Source organism: Saccopteryx bilineata, chromosome 5 (assembly GCF_036850765.1).
Source record: "Saccopteryx bilineata isolate mSacBil1 chromosome 5, mSacBil1_pri_phased_curated, whole genome shotgun sequence".
NCBI lineage: Eukaryota > Metazoa > Chordata > Mammalia > Chiroptera > Emballonuridae > Saccopteryx > Saccopteryx bilineata.
In genome coordinates, this window is record NC_089494.1 from 161,079,041 (window position 1) to 161,096,466 (window position 17,426).

The following is a 17,426-nucleotide window of genomic DNA, read 5'->3' on the forward strand; positions in this document are numbered from 1 at the left end:
TTCTTTTTAGCCTTATGCCGTTAATGTGTATTGTGTATGCATTCTGTCTTTTTTTTTTGTATTTTTCTGAAGCTGGAAATGGGGAGAGACAGTCAGACAGACTCCCGCATGCGCCCAACCGGGATCCACCCGGCACGCCCACCAGGGGCGATGCTCTGCCCCTCGGGGGCGTCGCTCTGTCGCGACCAGAGCCACTCTAGCGCCTGCCCCAGCGCCTGGGCCATCTTTGCTCCAATGGAGCCTTGGCTGCGGGAGGGAAAGAGAGCGACAGAGATGAAGGAGAGGGGGAGGGGTGGAGAAGCAGATGGGCACTTCTCCTTTGTGCCCTAGCCGGGAATCGAACCCGGGACTTCTGCACGCCAGGCCAATGTTCTACCATTGAGCCAAACGGCCAGGGCTGCATTCTGTCTTTTTTAAAAAAGTTTATTTAGGTGAGAGGAGGATAGATAGTGAGGCAGACTTCCACAGGTGCCCCAACCAGAATCTACCCAGTAACCCTATCTTGGGCCAGTGCTTGAGTACCAAGCTATTTTTAGCACCTGAGGCTGATGCTTTCAGACCAACTGAGCTATTCTCAGTGCTTAGGGCCACATTCGAACCAGTTGAACCACTGGCTACAGGAGAGGAAGAGGGAGAGACGGTGAGGAGAGGGCGGAGGAGAGCAGCAGATGGTAGCTTCCTCTGTGTGCCCTGACTGGGAGTTAAACCTGGGACATCCATATGCTGGGCTGACGCTCTATCCACTGACCTACTGGCCTGAGCCCATTCTCTCCATTTTTAAAGCTAGGTTGTAAATATTGTTTTGAAAATGTAGTCAGCTGTCGTTAATACTTCATGATCATTTGAATTTTCAGTTTTTTTTTTGCTATTTCTGAAGCTGGAAACAGGGAGAGACAGTCAGACAGACTCCCGCATGCGCCCGACCGGGATCCACCCGGCACGCCCACCAGGGGCGACGCTCTGCCCACCAGGGGGCGATGCTCTGCCCATCCTGGGCGTCGCCATGTTGCGACCAGAGCCACTCCAGCGCCTGAGGCAGAGGCCACAGAGCCATCCCCAGCGCCCGGGCCATTTTTGCTCCAATGGAGCCTTGGCTGCGGGAGGGGAAGAGAGAGACAGAGAGGAAGGCGCGGCAGAGGGGTGGAGAAGCAAATGGGCACTTCTCCTGTGTGCCCTGGCCGGGAATCGAACCTGGGTCCTCCGCACGCTAGGCCGACGCTCTACCGCTGAGCCAACCGGCCAGGGCTGAATTTTCAGTTTTGTTTTAGTTTTAGTCTTGGGAAATATATCAAAACATTAAATTGTCACCATGTATAAAAGAAATGTTTGAGAGTTATTTTAGAAGCTATAGTTGTTTTTGAAGTAGCTTGTGCCATTTATGGAAAGGAGGAAGAGATTATAAAACCAGAAAAATTTCTTTTTCCCTTGTCTACCAGTTATATACTACGGTAGTAGTGGGAATACTATTAGGAAGAGCTGAGGGTTTACTATGTGATAGTTTATAGCTGTCTACTCATCTGCTTTTTAGTGTACAGAGCAGTAAAATGATTATTTAGGACTTAAGTGACTAGCAGCATAATGATCTTTAAATTTCATTGTGGTTGGTTTGTTACTGGTAGCTAAGCTTCTTTCCCATTAAATGCCAGAGTGTATTTTAGCATACACGAAAGAAAAGGAAGAGTATTTAGAATTTTAGGCCATAGGCTGAGTATCGGTTAGAGTTGTTATAATAAACATTCAACTGGATGCTTTCATGTTATAGTAGTTTTGTAAAGTCATCTTTACTTTGTACCTATGAGAAACATAATTAAACATACTATGTTAATTTAATTAAATATTGGTTGTAATTACTTGTAATTGTACTTTAAAATTGAACACCACTCTGGCTGGTTGGCTCAGTAGTGGAGCATCAGCCCGCTGTGTGGATGTCTCAGGTTCGCTATCTGGTCAGGGCACACAGTTGAAGTTACCGTCCGCTTTTTCACCCTCCCCTCTTCCTTCTCCCTTTATCTCTCTCTTCTCCTCCTGCAGCCATGGCCCAGTTGGAGCAAGTTGGCCTCAGGCACTGAGGATGGCTCCCTGGCCTCTCTTCAGGTGCTAATATAGCTTGGTTGCTAGGCAGTGGGCCCAGATGGGCAGAGCATTGCCCCATAGGGGCCTTGCCGGGTGGATCTCAGTCTGGGTACGTGTGGAAGTCTGTCTCTCTGCTTCCCCGCTTCTCACATAAGGAGGAAAAGAGTTGTACACCTAACTGATCCGTTGTAATTATGTCAGTATATTTTAAAGTTGTCCAAATTCTTTTTTTTTTTTTACAGAGAGAGAGAGAGAGAGAGGGATAGACAGACAGGAACAGAGAGATGAGAAGCATCAATCATTAGTTTTTCGTTGCGCATTGCGACACCTTAGTTGTTCATTGATTGCTCTCTTTTATGTGCCTTGACCATGGGCCTTCAGCAGACCGAGTAACCCCTTGCTCAAGCCAGCAGCCTTGGGTCCAAGCTGGTGAGCTTTTGCTCAAACCAGATGAGCCTATGCTCAGGCTGGCGACCTTGGGGTCTCGAACCTGGGCCCTCCGCAATCCCATTCCGATGCTCTATCCACTGCACTACCTCCTGGTCAGGCTCCAAATTCTAGAAGAGCCTCAGATAATAACATGACATATTTAAACTTTCTCATATACTTTCTCTTCTCCAGTGTCCTAGTATGAATATGTGATATTTGGAAAATTCTCTTTTAGGCTTAATGGGGCTGTTTGAAAAACGTCGCTTCAGAAAATTCTTAGTATATGTTGCCAACTTCGATGAAAAAGATGCTAGAACTTTTGAGGGCATTGATCCTAAGAAGACTCCAATGCGAGAGGTGTATAAGAAATTTGACTTGGGCCAAGATGTTATAGATTTTACTGGTCATGCCCTGGCACTTTACAGAACTGATGAGTAAGTGTTTTGGCTTTTTATAGATTTGTATATTTTTTGGAATGCTAACTAAATTCCCCAGTTCTCAAGTATGGAAGGTCTAACAAAAATATAGAGCCATGTGATATATACAGTGAGAAAAGAGGTTCCAGTTGTAAATTAATGTTTGAACCTTTTAAGTAAAATACAAAGTTACTGAATTTCAGTCACTTCAGAAAAAGATTTTAAATTGAACACAATAACGAAAACCAAAGCCCTTTTGTAATATTTATTTTCTTTTTTCAGCTATTTAGATCAACCATGTGTTGAAACCATTAATAGGATTAAACTTTACAGTGAGTCTTTGGCAAGATATGGCAAAAGCCCATACCTTTATCCACTGTATGGCCTTGGAGAACTGCCACAAGGATTTGCAAGGTAAAAGTCCATATTTAACCCCACTGATTCTGAACCTCATCTTCAGCGGAAGTATATGAGGTATGGTTGTGAGAAACGAGACGATATGCCTGTGAGTAGTGAGATGTATTATTTTTATTGAAGTAAAATTTATATCAACGAAACCATGGATTTACAGTAAAAATGTTGAGTTTGATAACTGAATAAATTCGTGTAATTGAAACTTCAGAATTAAGGTATAGAACATTTTTCTTACTCCATGTAGTTCCTTTGTATCACCTTACAATCACCTACACAGCATAAGTTACATCTGTGATTTCTATCACTATCACTATCAGTTACTTTTTGCCTGTATTTGAAGTTTATGTAAAGAGAACAATACAGTATGTACTCTTTTGTCTCTGGCTGTTGCCTAACAGTTTTTTGAGATTCATTTATGTTGATGCACATGCTGGTAGTTCATTTATAAAATATTGACCAGTATTCCATTACTGTATGTGAATTGTGTGAATCTCCCCTTACCTTTATGGACAGCGGGGTTGTATTCTGTTTTGGGGTATTGCGAATGAAACTACTATGAGTGTTTGTGTAAAAGTCTATATGGACCTAGGCCCGCCCTCCCCTCCCCCCTCCCTCCTCTCCCTTCCTTCCTTCCTTCCTTCCTTCCATTTTATTAATTGATTTGAGAGAGAGAAAGGCAGGGGGAGGAGTGGGAAGCATCAGCTTGTAGTTGCTTCTCACAAGTGCCTGACTGGGCAAGCCTGGGGATTCCAACCAGTAACCTAGGCATTCCAGGTTACCACCACAGGTCTGGCACAGGCTGTTATTTCTTTGGGGTGGAATCCAGCAGTGAAATTGCTGGCTTGTAGGGCAAGTGTTTAACTTCCTAAGACACTGCTAACCAACTTGTGAGAGTGGTAGTACCATTTTACAAACACTCAGCAATGTGTAAGAATTTTAGTTGCTTCACATTCTTTTCAACGTTTTGTGTTGTCAGTCTTTTTAATTTTAACTAGTTTTTAATTTTAAACCATATTGATATCTCAGTATGGTTTTACTTTGCATTTCTTGAGGACTAAGATTGATTACCTTTTAATGAACTTGTTGGCTGTATAATTGTATGGTGTGATTATTCATGTCTTCTATACATTTTTAAAGATTGGGTTGTCTTTATGAAATGTGGGAGATCTTGATGTGTCCTGGCAACAAGTCTTTTGTCAGATATATGCATTATGTTTGCTCCCTGTGGCAGTCTGTGGCAGAAGTTTAAGTTTTTACATATATATGTTTATGTTTAGTGCTTTTGGGGTCCTATCTTAAGACACCTTTGCCTACCTCCAGGGCACAAAGGTACTTTCTTATGTCCTTTTCTCCTAGAAGTTCCATAGTTTTAACTTTGTGTTTAAATCTCTGATTCATCTTGAAATGATACTGATGTATATGGGTTAAGGTAGGGCTCGAAGTTTACTTTTTTCCATACCGATATTTAGTTGCTCTTCTTGCACCATTTGTTGAAAAGATCTATTTCTCCAGTTGTCTCGGTGCCTTTGCAGAAAATCATTTGACCATATAAATGTGTATTTTGTTCCAGAGATCTATTTATTTTTTCTATGCCATTACCACATTGTCCCGAATATTATAGTTTTATATAGTAAGCCTTAAAATCAGGTAATGCAAGTCCTCAACTTTGTTCCTTTTCAAATTTGTTTTGGCTATTCGAGGTCCTTTGCATTTTCACATACATTAGTAGATTGTCAGTTTTTAGAAAAAGTGCTTGCTGATATTTTGATTGGGATTGAATTAAATCTATAGAGCAGGGTAGGGGTAGTAAAGGGTAAAGGGTGCCAAATACATGGTGATGGAAGATGATTTGATTTTGGGTGGGTAAAGGGTGCCAAATACATGGTGATGGAAGATGATTTGATTTTGGGTGGTGGACACACAATACAATATATACAGATCATGTATCATAGAAATGTATACTGGAAACCTATATGATCTTGACCCTGGCTGCTTGGCCCAGTGGTAGGGCATCAGCCCGGCATGTGGAAGTCCTGGGTTTGATTCCCAGTGAGGGCACACAGGAGAAGCGACCATCTGCTTCTATATTCCTCTCTCTCTCTCTCTCTCTCTCTCTTCCTCTCCCACATCCATGGCTTGAAAGAGCAAGTTTGCCATGGGCTCTGAGGATGGCTCCATGGCCTCGCTTCCAGCACTAAAATAGCTTGGTTGCCGAGCAATGGAGCAGTGGGGCCAGATGGGTGGAACCTCAGCCCCAATCCAGGCACATGTGGGAGTCTGTCTGTCCACCTCTCTGCCTCTCACTTGATTAAAAAAAAAAAAAAAACACAGAAAAATCTATATAGTCTTATTTACCAGTGTCACTCCAATAAATTTAATTTTAAAAATGTATATATCAGAAGAAGACATGGGTTCCCAGCCCTTTTGACAACCTCCTTACCACCACACACAAAAAAGAAAAAAAAAATATATATATATCAATTTGGGGGAGAAATTATTTTTTAAGATTTTATTTATTGATTTTAGAGAGAGGATAGAAAAAGAGAGAAGGGAGGACAGTGGGAAGCATCAACTCATTGCTTCTCATATGTGCCCTGACTGGGCAAACCCGGGGTTTTGAACCAAGAATCTCAGCATTCCATGTCGACACTCTATCCGCTGCACCACCACAGGTCAGGCTGGGGGAGAATTATTTTAATAGTATCAAGTTTTCCAATCTGTGAGTGTGCTTTATCCCTGTATTTAGGTTTTCTTTGTCTCAGCAATGTCTTATAGTTTTCATTGTAGAGATCTAGCACAATTTTGTTCACATTTATTCATAAATAGTTATTTTGATGTTGCTGTTAATGGAAGTTTGTTTTTATTTCAAAGTTGCTTGTTGCTAATACTCAGAAATATAATTGATTTATGTACATTGACCTTATATTGTGACCTTCTTTTCTACTAGTGTTAGATTTCTTTGAATTTTCCTTGTATATGGTTATCTTATCTTTGGAGAGATTAACTTTTCTTTATAATCTTTGTGTTCCCTCCCTCCCCCTGCCTTTATGCACTGACTAGTACTAACAAAAATGATGAATAGAAGTGATGAGAATGGACCTCCTTTGCTTTGTTCCCAGTCTTAAGGGGAATGCTTTAGCATTTATTGTTAAATATGTTCTCTGTTTTTTTCTAGATGGTCTTTTTTTTTTTTTAACAGGGACAGAGAAAGGGATAGATAGGGACAGACAGACAGGAATGAAGAGAGATGAGAAGCATCAATCATCAGTTTTTCGTTGAGCATTGTGACACCTTAGTTGTTCATTGATTGCTTTCTCATATGTGCCTTGACCGCAGGCCTTCAGCAGACCGAGTAACCCCTTGCTCGAGCCAGCAAGCTGGTGAGCTTTGCTCAAGCCAGATGAGCCCACGCTCAAGCTGGCGACCTCAGGGTCTCGAACATGGGTCCTCTGCATCCCAGTCCGACGCTCTCTCCACTGCGCCACCACCTGGTCAGGCTCTAGATGGTCTTTTTTTTTTTTTTTTTTTTTTTCATTTTTCTGAAGCTGGAAACAGGGAGAGACAGTCAGACAGACTCCCGCATGCGCCCGACCGGGATCCACCCGGCACGCCCACCAGGGGCGGTGCTCTGCCCCCCAGGGGGCGATGCTCTGCCCATCCTGGGCGTCGCCATATTGCGACCAGAGCCACTCTAGCGCCTGAGGCAGAGGCCACAGAGCCATGCCCAGCGCCCGGGCCATCTCTGCTCCAATGGAGCCTTGGCTGCGGGAGGGGAAGAGAGAGACAGAGAGGAAAGCGCGGCGGAGGGGTGGAGAAGCAAATGGGCGCTTCTCCTGTGTGCCCTGGCCGGGAATCGAACCCGGGTCCTCCGCACGCTAGGCCGATGCTCTACCGCTGAGCCAACCGGCCAGGGCCTCTAGATGGTCTTAACTAGACTGAATTCCTTTTTATTCATAGCTTGCTGAGAGTTTTTGTTATGAAGCGGTATTGAGTTAATGCAGATTTTTTTTTTATTTATGCTGTTATTATAGTGAATTAGTTTGGTTTTTGGGATGTTTAACTTTTCATTCCTGGGGTAAGCATCACTCATGATTATTTTCTTTTTAATTTTTTAAAATTTAATTTGCATGTTTTAGTGTGTGTATATATGCATTTGTATGTATGTTAGCTGTCACTAGTAGTTTGTGTATGTATAAATTTTTTTCCTGTGGGCTGTTTACAAGATTTTCTTTGGGTTTTTTAGCAGTCTCACTAGGATTTGTCTAGGTTTGATTTTGCTTATGATTTGCTGAACTGCTTGGATATGTAAGATAATTTTTTATATCAAATTAGGAATATTTAAATCATTATCCTCTCTAGATATTCCATCCCCTATTTTCTTCTCCTTCTGAGACCAATTACTATGTGGTAGATGCTTGATACTATTCCAAAGGTCATTGAATCTCTGCTCATTTCTTTGTCTTTTTTTCTCTGCCCGTTTCATAGTGGGTAATGCCTGTTCATTTGTCTTCAGGTTCACTGAATCTTGTTTCTGTTATTTTCAATAGGCTGTTAATCCCATTCAGTAGGATTTTTTTTTAATATTGTACTTTGTGGATCTAGAATTTCCATTTTTAAACATGGTTTTAATTTCTCTTGTAAGATTCTATAACTCATTTTGACTCTCCTAAATATATAACATTCGTGAACATTTCCTTCAATTAGGATGTTTGCAAACTCATTGACCATATTTATGATAGCTGTCTCTTTAAAAAGTATTTATTATTTTAGAGAGAGAGGGAGGGAAACTGATTTGTTGTCCCATTTACTTATGCATTCATTGGTTGATTCTTGTATGTGCCCTAACTAGGGATTGAACCTGCAACCTTGGTGTATTGGAAAGATGGCCAGGGCTATATTAGCTGTTTTTAACTTTCTGCATTTCTTAACACCAGTGATATGGATCTGTTTTTTTTGATTGCTTATCCTCGTTATTTTGGATCCATTTTATTTCTTCACATCTCATTTTTGATTACATACTGGACATATTTATTTGTATACTACAGAGGTGTTAGTCTCTGAAGAGTATTTTTGAGTAGGCAGATAAATTCATGTTGGAACTTTGGAGGCTTGATTTTATATATAGTATGTATATATTTATTTTATTGATTTTTAGAGAGAGGAAGGTAGAGAGCAGGAGAGAGAGACAGGAACATCTGTTCCTGTATGTGCCCTAACCAGGGATCAAACTGGCAACCTCTGCGCTTTGGGAAGATGCACTAACCAATTGAACTATACTGCCAGGCCTTGATTTTATACTTTTTTTTTTCTTCTTTTTACAGAAAGAGAGTCAGAGACAGGGATAGATAGGGACAGACAGACAGGAACGGAGAAAGATGAGAAGCATTAATCATTAGTTTTTCGTTGCGACACCTTAGTTGTTCATTGATTGTTTTCTCATATGTGCCTTAACTGTGGGCCTTCAGCAGACCGAGTAACCCCTTGCTCAAGCCAGCGACCTTGGGTCCAAGCTGGTGAGCTTTGCTCAAACCAGATGAGCCCGCGCTCAAGCTGGTGACCTTGGGGTCTCGAACCTGGGTCTTTCACATCCTAGTCTGACGCTCTATCCACTGTGCCACCGGATTTAATACTTTTTAAAGGGAGTCTTTTGTCTTTGGCTAACTTCTTAGTCCTGGTACAGTAGTTGTGGTTCTAGGGTTTCTGTGGGACGCCCAGGCTGTCTTCCAAAGCTCCTCTAAGGCAGTTAGATACAAACTAGTTTGTTCTTTTTTTTTTTCTTCTTTTTTTTACAGAGACAGAGTCAGAGAGAGGGATAGACAGGGACAGAGAAAGATGAGAAGCAGCAATCATTAGTTTTTCATTGCGCGTTGCAACACCTCAGTTGTTTATTGATTGCTTTCTCATATGTGCCTTGACCGCGGGCCTTCAGCAGACCGAGTAACCCCTTGCTCGAGCCAGCGACCTTGGGTCCAAGCTGGTGAGCTTTTGCTCAAACCAGATGAGCCCGCGCTCAAGCTGGCGACCTCGGGGTCTCGAACCTGAGTCCTCTGCATCCCAGTCTGACGCTCTTTCCACTGCACCACCGCCTGGTAAGGCCAAACTAGTTTGTTCTTAATGACCCACAGCTGTAATCTCTGCTCAAAAAAAAACTTTTTGCTTTTAAGCTCTTGCTCCCTTCCTTGGAGTCCCTCATGTACAGCACTTCTGTAGTTAAGGGAAGAGATTTTACAGGTTTGGTGACTGCTGTTTGTAGGATTTCTGCTGGGTTTTTTTTTGTTGTTTGTTTGTTTTTTGGTGACAAGTCCGAAAGAGAGACAGATAGGGACAGATAGACAGGAAGGGAGAGAGATGAGAAGAATCAATTCTTTGTTGCAGCACCTTAGTTGTTGGTTTTTTTTTTTTTTTTTTTTGCATTTTTCTGAAGCTGGAAACAGGGAGAGACAGTCAGACTCCCGCATGCGCCCAACGGGGATCCACCCGGCACGCCCACCAGGGGGCTATGCTCTGCCCATCCTGGGCGTCGCCATGTTGCGACCAGAGCCACTCTAGCGCCTGGGGCAGAGGCCACAGAGCCATCCCCAGCGCCTGGGCCATCTTTGCTCCAATGGAGCCTTGGCTGCGGGAGGGGAAGAGAGAGACAGAGAGGAAGGAGGGGTGGAGAAGCAAATGGGCGCTTCTCCTATGTGCCCTGGCCGGGAATCGAACCTGGGTCCTCCGCACGCTAGGCCGACGCTCTACTGCTGAGCCAACCGGCTTAGTTGTTCATTGATTGCTTTCTCATATGTTCCTTGACCGACAGCAGACCAAGTGACCCCTTGCACAAGCCAGTGACCTTGGGCTCAAGCTGGCAACTTTGGGGTCTCGAACCTGGGTCCTCTGTGTCCTAGTCCAACGCTCTATCCATTGCACCACCGCCTGGTCAGGCTGCCAGTTTTCATCTCCATTTACAACCCCAAATTCCATCCTGTATAATTTTTTAAAGTTGATATTAGAGAGAGATAGGTAGGCCAACAGGCAGTCAGACAGGAATGTAGAAAGATGAGAAGCTTCAGTTTACTTGTTAATTGCCTGCTTCTCATACATGCCTTGACTGGGGTGGGGGGCTGAGGGGGACCTCTAGCCAACCTCCTTGGTGCTAGGATCCTGCTCTCAGAGGTAGCAAGCCTGTGCTCAAGGCCAGTGACCTTGGGGTTTCAAACCCAGGACTTTCTTGTCCTGAGTCAACGCTCTATTCATTGTGCCACCACCAGTGAGGCCATCCTAATTACACGGTAAATCAATGAGACCACAGGCTTTTTGCTTCTGTTCTAGATGCTCCGTTATAAGGCCTGGGGAGTTCGTCCCCTCAGGGGAAGAGCCATCCATTAAAACCACATAAAGATTTCACTGAGCTGCCTATTCTTTGTCTGCTTTTATTAACTCTCCACTGCCTCCTGATAGTTTTATTTATATGTAGGAGGATAAACTCATTTAAGCTGTCCCTCAATTTCTGGTTGTTTTTAACTTGATATCATAACTTAATATGAGACATCACTTCATGGTTTTGATTGTTTTATAATAGATGCTTTAGTAACTTTGAAACTAATGTCTTCTAGAAGGATATGTATTGCCTATAACTCATTAAGATCTTAGGAGGATTTTAGTATTGAAACAATTATCAATATTGTTAAAGTAGACCTGAAAATTTTTTCTAGGCTAAGTGCTATTTATGGAGGTACCTACATGCTGAATAAACCAATTGAAGAAATCATTGTGCAAAATGGAAAAGTGATTGGTGTTAAATCTGAAGGAGAGGTAAGTAGCTTTTACAATTTAAAAATACTATGTTCTTGTGAAAACTTGATTATCTAATAGGTACTTAAATTTGGTATGGACACTGATGCTCCATTTTAGACTATATGTGATTTCTTATAGTAAATTGGTATTTATTGTTAAGTATCCTTTATATACTGTGGGCCTATCTCAAATTCTCCTTTAAATATAGCTGTATTTGTACCACTTATAGTTTGTTGGTTGAAATTGGGCTTGGGCAGTACTGACCATTTTGTTATTTATTAGTAAACTATTATATATTAATGTTAATTATTAACATTTATTTAATTTGGAGTGTTTAGCTGTGGAGCTGGTTAGGTGGAGTTTTGGGCAGTTTCTCACATTGTAATTGAATATAAAAATCATTGTTAATTTTATTGAAGGGCATATCCTGATTCAGTAACTTGTCAAAGGTTGGGCTGCATTTCTCTGCAAGCTCTCAGGTAATGTTGATGCTGTTGGTTTGCAAACTAGATCATTCCTCTTTAATGAAACATCAACTTTTAAAAATTGAAATGCTCGCCTGACCTATGGTGGCGCAGTGGATAAAGCGTCAACCTGGAACGCTGAGGTCGCCGGTTCGAAACCCTGGGCTTGCCCGGTCAAGGCACATATGGGAGTTGATGCTTCCTGCTCCTCCCCCCTTCTCTCTCCTCTAAAATGAATAAATAAATAAAAATAACTTAAAAAAAAATTGAAATGCTCAAAAAAGAAACCCCAAAACTAAGTTAAAATGTTGCAATTTTATCGCATTCTTCTTTGCTACATGCAGCTGCTTCCTCTAGGAAATTTCAAGGCTTTGATATAAAGGGGAAGACTTGAATACTTATCTTGCAACTTAAGTTTTACTTATCACAGTGTTAAAATGAAAAAGATTTTGATCAGTTTGTAATACTAGTACTAGTTATAGGACATTTTACTCTTTATTTGTTAAGTTCTCATGTACTGACAACCCTTAATTACACTGTTTAATAACAACTCTGAGATTACATAGAGCCAGGATTTGAACCCTATTCTGGCTAGGACTAAAACTTCTGAACAGTATGCAACAGTTTTCCTGTTATTTGAATAGGATTTAGAATTGATCGGTCTGTTCCAGGAAAATTTGAAAAGATTGTTGGCCAAGCTAGTTTTAATAGTTATCTATAGTTCAATAAATGTCTATAGTTAACTTGATGAAAATAACACATTCAAGAGACAATGTGGCATCAGTATCCTGTCTAAAAACATCGTGGACACTGAATATTATAGTCTTTGTTTTGTTAGATTGCTCGCTGTAAGCAGCTCATCTGTGACCCCAGCTATGTAAAAGATCGGGTAGAAAAAGTGGGTCAGGTGATCCGAGTTATCTGCATCCTCAGTCACCCCATCAAGAACACCAATGATGCCAACTCCTGCCAGATCATTATTCCACAGAACCAGGTCAATCGGAAGTCAGGTGAGTTTGAAGATAGCAGATGTTCGTAGATTTTTATTAGACATACACTGCTCTAAAAAATGAGGGGATATTTTATTGCTTCATATTCATTTTGAAATATCCCCTAGTTTTTGTGAGCAATATATTTGCTTGTTTTATCCCCAATTCCTAATTTTATCTGTCCTAATGGGGAAGAAGCCTTAGTTTTTCAGAGGAAACAAAATGCGATGGATCCCTCTTAGCTGAGACTCCAAATCATGACATTGAATGGACAAATTAAATTAGCCTGGGAATCCTGCCCTAGGCTTGTATTCACTGTCTTGGATCTTTGATTCCTCATCTGTAGAATTAAGAGGATAAACTAAGAGTGCCTGTGAAGGTTTAAGCTTATTAAATGACCTGACTTCATAATTTTTGCGATGATGATAGTGCTGCTTTTATGTAATTATTTATCAACTTAATACTTATGTTTGATTTTAGCAATATGCTAGAACACAACTTAAATTTTTCTGATTATCAGGATAGATTGTAATTTCTAACCTGTTCGCTTTTAACCAGTAGTTTTCATTTATCTCTTTCCCCAAGTCCTAAATCTTACCAAAAATTCAACTTAAAAGGGTTTATTGGCTTTTAAATAGACAGTTAAAACCTATCTGTATTTAATTTTTTCTTTTCATATAGGAATCCAAATCACAGAACATTATTACTAGAACAAAGGGGCTTGTCCTAAAGTAATCTTTAAAGGGTTCCCAAGCAGATCCCTGGGTATGTGAAAGTAAAGAGGAAAAGGGAACTCAACAATTCTTTCCTGTGTTAGGAATTGTGTAGTTACTTAGTAGAATATAGACACATAGAACTTATGGAATTTATGAGTTTATTAAGTCAGTAACAGCTTTTGCTGATTTGTGATTTTATATTAAATAAATGAGAAGTCAGTATAGGTCCCCACTTAATGATGGTTCAAGTTATGATTTCTTGACTTTAAGATGGAGTAAAAGTAATAACCATACAACTGTTTTCACTTAGTACAGTGTTAAATAAATTAAATGATATATTTAACATTTATTACAAAATAGGCTTTGTGTTAGATGATTTTGCTCAATTATAGGCAAAATATGTTCTGAGCACATTCAAGGTGGGCTAGGCTAAGCTGTGATGTTTGGTACTTAGGTGTATTAAATGCATTTTGACTTAAGGTATTTACTATAGGCTCATCAAGGTGTAGCCCCATAGTAAGTAGAGAATTATCTGTACTTAATAAAACTTTTCTTAGTTATTTGAAACCTTTCTAAATGTAGTATTCAGAGGTAGAAGGCCCAAGAGCAGTTTATATGGTTTGTCAGGTTTCCACAGTTGGCTGTGACAGAACTGGGATGAGAACTCTCATTCCAAGTTAGCAGTTCATTGCCCTATAAATCCTTGATCTCCAAAAGGCTAAAGAATATTCTGAATACTTGCATATTCTGTGTATGACTCAGTTTGCCTCCATATTCAAAGAACTTAAGCTTAGAAGGTATTGTCTATTCCAAGTAATTTTAATTCAGACCTTGAAGAAATATGGGTGAGAGCTTAGTGTGCACATGTCAAGGTTTAGAAACCTTGGCAGTGAGATAGCCTTACTTTTTTTCAGATATCTATGTCTGCATGATCTCCTCTGCACACAATGTGGCAGCACAAGGGAAGTACATTGCCATAGTCAGTACAACTGTGGAGACCAAGGAACCGGAGAAAGAAATCAGACCAGCTTTGGAGCTCTTGGAACCAATTGAACAGAAGTGAGTGATGTGTTTATGTCATCTAAAATCCAAGATTGATTTTTTGCTCCATGGTGGGCAAACTCCATGAGAACAAAGAAAAGGAGGCATCATCTCTTCTAGTCTCATCTTTTGGGCTTTGAATTACAGGCAAAGCCTGAGTAAGTGTGGGGTCAGCTCAGCTGCTCACATTTCTTTTTCTCCTTCAGATTTATTAGCATCAGTGACCTGCTTGTACCAAAAGATTTGGGAACAGAAAGCCAGGTGAGTGGTGATCTGAAAAGTATATTATCAGGTTTATTGAGAGACTTCCCTAGTTTCAAGTCTTTCTAATTTTTACTTCTAGATCTTTATTTCCCGTACATATGATGCTACAACTCACTTTGAGACAACCTGTGATGACATTAAGGACATCTATAAGAGGATGACAGGATCAGAATTTGACTTTGAGGAAATGAAACGCAAGAAAAATGACATCTATGGGGAGGACTAACAGCAGTACATGTTATCTAATTAGGACAAACTTAAAATTTGGTGAATAATGCATATGGTATGAAATCAATATTGTAAAGCTTCCTTTTGTAATCCAAACAGACTGCAGAGCACTGCAACAGTAAATAAATATTCTTCCCCTTTCTAATATCATGTACTAACTTGTTTTCATGGAGTGGCTATTCAGAATTGGCAGCTGACCACATTCTGTACTGTTAATCCAATGCTGGCTTTTTTTCTAGTGAAGGATAAGTTAAGAAAACACATTGTGATACTGATACAGAAAACTTGATACAGTGTTTGTATCTTTTAATCAATGTAGCCATTGCAGTTATGTGCTTCTGCTGCTCAAGAGCTGGGTCAGTACAGTTTGTGTGCCATCTGTCCTGATATTAAGGAGATTTGAAATAAAATATTCTATAATTTGGGACAGCATAAGTTTTCCCTACAGCTTTACATTTTGTGTCATGTCAAGTATTATGATAGTGCCCATGCAGCCTAGCCACAGGTTTGCGTTATGTGGGCCTGAAATTCTATCTGAACTCAGACTTTGAGTCATTTGGAGGAAGCCTGTGTGTGATGTTTTAACCTAATAAAATTGGTGAGAGCAGAGGAAAAAGAAACGTATTAATGTAGAAGCTTCTTTTGTATCCCAAGTGTGGCTTCTTTAATGGACCAAGCTGCAATGCAGTATTGATTTGACAGAGCCTCTCCTTCAGTGATGTTTGCTTCAAAATGGCTCCAAATGATTTCTGTACTGCAATAAAGCCAAACTCTGGAAACCAATTACCTCTCAATTGGTCTGTTTGTGCCCTAACATTTAAGAGCTGTCAGTATTGTGTTGGCTATGACACAGCTGTTGATTTCCTTCAGTAGAGCTGAAACTGATGCTAGGAGAGATGCTGGAGTGGAGCATGTGACAGCAATGTGGAGATCCAAATGTGGATGGATAGAGCTTGTTATCTGGATTCATTGTATGCCCCAAATTATGTTCTTGACTCAACAAAACGGAAACTCTTAGATATTCTTAGTAGTGGTTTACAACTATTCTTTCACACACAAATGCAAGTTACTGACTTTGATAATTTTGTTTATAGTAGCAATAAAGAAAATAATTGTAAGATAGAATAGGTGGTTTAATATTTTCATGTAATTTAAATTTTAATTAGAAAGTTTTTAACTGGTAATATATATACATGTATATATGGTAGAATTCCTCTGGAGAATCTGGTTATTCCTGCTAAGTGGCCTAAAAAGTGCTAAAACTCCCATTTTGGCTATAAAGTCACTGTAGAAAAAGTTGTGATTTTTGGTCTTTATTTAAAAAAATCCAACAAATTAGTGATAAAAACCTTTGTTCCAAATACATGCTATGTATCTTACAAATGTTTTTTGCGTGGTTTACACTTTTAAAGATTACTGTAGAAATTATTTCTAATATAAATAAATTATTCAGTTGATTTTGTAATGCACTGTTTTACAAAACGAGTAAGTGAAAAATGACTTATTTATAAATTTGTACCATTTTGGAAAAAAGGTTAACTTTAGTGTTGTTTGAATAACAGCCAGAGAAACACTATTGTTTTTACAAGAGTGGTAAAACCTTTAAAACAGACTAACATGCATTGCCTAGACTTTTCTGATATTAACATGTAAAAACAAAGCTACTGATTAAATAGACTCATATGTGTTATAATTAAGTAAATATGTTTATAATAATTTTTTAACAGTACTAATCAATAGCTTTAAATTAAAAATAATTTATAACAATTTAAAACAAAATATTTAACACTGCAACCCAAAACTAATGTACAACTTACTGTGTCACTGTGAATGAAGTCATTTTAACAAAATACAGAAAAAAAGAAAAGAATAACAATTTCCTTGAAGTTGTAGAACATGGATTTTTTAAAAAAAATTATGTGAAGAAGGATGGCTTTTCTTTATATGTGTCTTAAACTTTTTCAAAGAAAAGGGAAATAGTAATTTGTTGGCACCATCAATATCTAGGTAAGTTGCAGTTGAATTACCTGGGTAAACTCAAAATTGGTAATAATTCCATCTTTAAAACAAAATAAGGACTATTTTATAAAAAGGATGCTACCTAATGGAGAAAATTTCTATGCACTGTAAGGTTACATTATCTGTCCAGGCGGTCAGGATGAACTGCAGGTAAAAATGCATGTCGTAGAGAAAATGGGTAATTCAAAGTAGGTTGGTTATCTCATAAACAGTTATTTTTTAATTTACAGTGTCATAAATATAAGATGGTGAACAGTTTTTGAACAGCTGGTTCCCTCACAGATACAAATCTGCCCTCAATTCCAGCTGACATGGGAGTAACAAAAAAGTATTCTTACCAATAGCTACTCCTAAACGGAGCTGCTACTTTTTGTATGTTTTCAATAAAGTTATTTACATCTGTAACAAGGATACCACTATTTTCAAACACTTCTCTGGAGAGAGTAGGCTTTTCTGTAAAAAAAAAAAAAAACAAAATCATTTTTGGAGGGGGGTTTAAAAAGTCAATGTACTTTTTAATATAATTGACTTAATATATAGTATGTTAAATTCAGGTGTACAACTGTTACTCAACACGTTACTGTACCCTTTTAATAG

General features: G+C 39.6%; 2 protein-coding genes across 5 annotated transcripts in view; one reads left to right on the forward strand and one right to left on the reverse strand.

Annotated features, from left to right (window-relative positions):
- Positions 1-15,593, forward strand: part of GDI2 (GDP dissociation inhibitor 2) — a 43,866-nt gene extending 28,273 nt beyond the window's left edge. For both annotated transcript variants that reach the window (XM_066279544.1, XM_066279545.1), the window contains exons 5-11: positions 2,738-2,936; positions 3,201-3,332; positions 11,027-11,126; positions 12,411-12,582; positions 14,192-14,336; positions 14,525-14,579; positions 14,662-15,593. In XM_066279544.1, coding sequence (XP_066135641.1) covers positions 2,738-2,936; positions 3,201-3,332; positions 11,027-11,126; positions 12,411-12,582; positions 14,192-14,336; positions 14,525-14,579; positions 14,662-14,808 — 950 coding nt within the window. In that variant the 3' untranslated portion in view covers positions 14,809-15,593. The remainder of the gene's footprint in view (positions 1-2,737; positions 2,937-3,200; positions 3,333-11,026; positions 11,127-12,410; positions 12,583-14,191; positions 14,337-14,524; positions 14,580-14,661) is intronic.
- A 1,132-nt stretch (positions 15,594-16,725) lies between these two features.
- Positions 16,726-17,426, reverse strand: part of TASOR2 (transcription activation suppressor family member 2) — a 90,825-nt gene continuing 90,124 nt past the window's right edge. For all 3 annotated transcript variants that reach the window (XM_066279542.1, XM_066279543.1, XM_066279541.1), the window contains one exon: positions 16,726-17,282. In XM_066279542.1, coding sequence (XP_066135639.1) covers positions 17,164-17,282 — 119 coding nt within the window. In that variant the 3' untranslated portion in view covers positions 16,726-17,163. The remainder of the gene's footprint in view (positions 17,283-17,426) is intronic.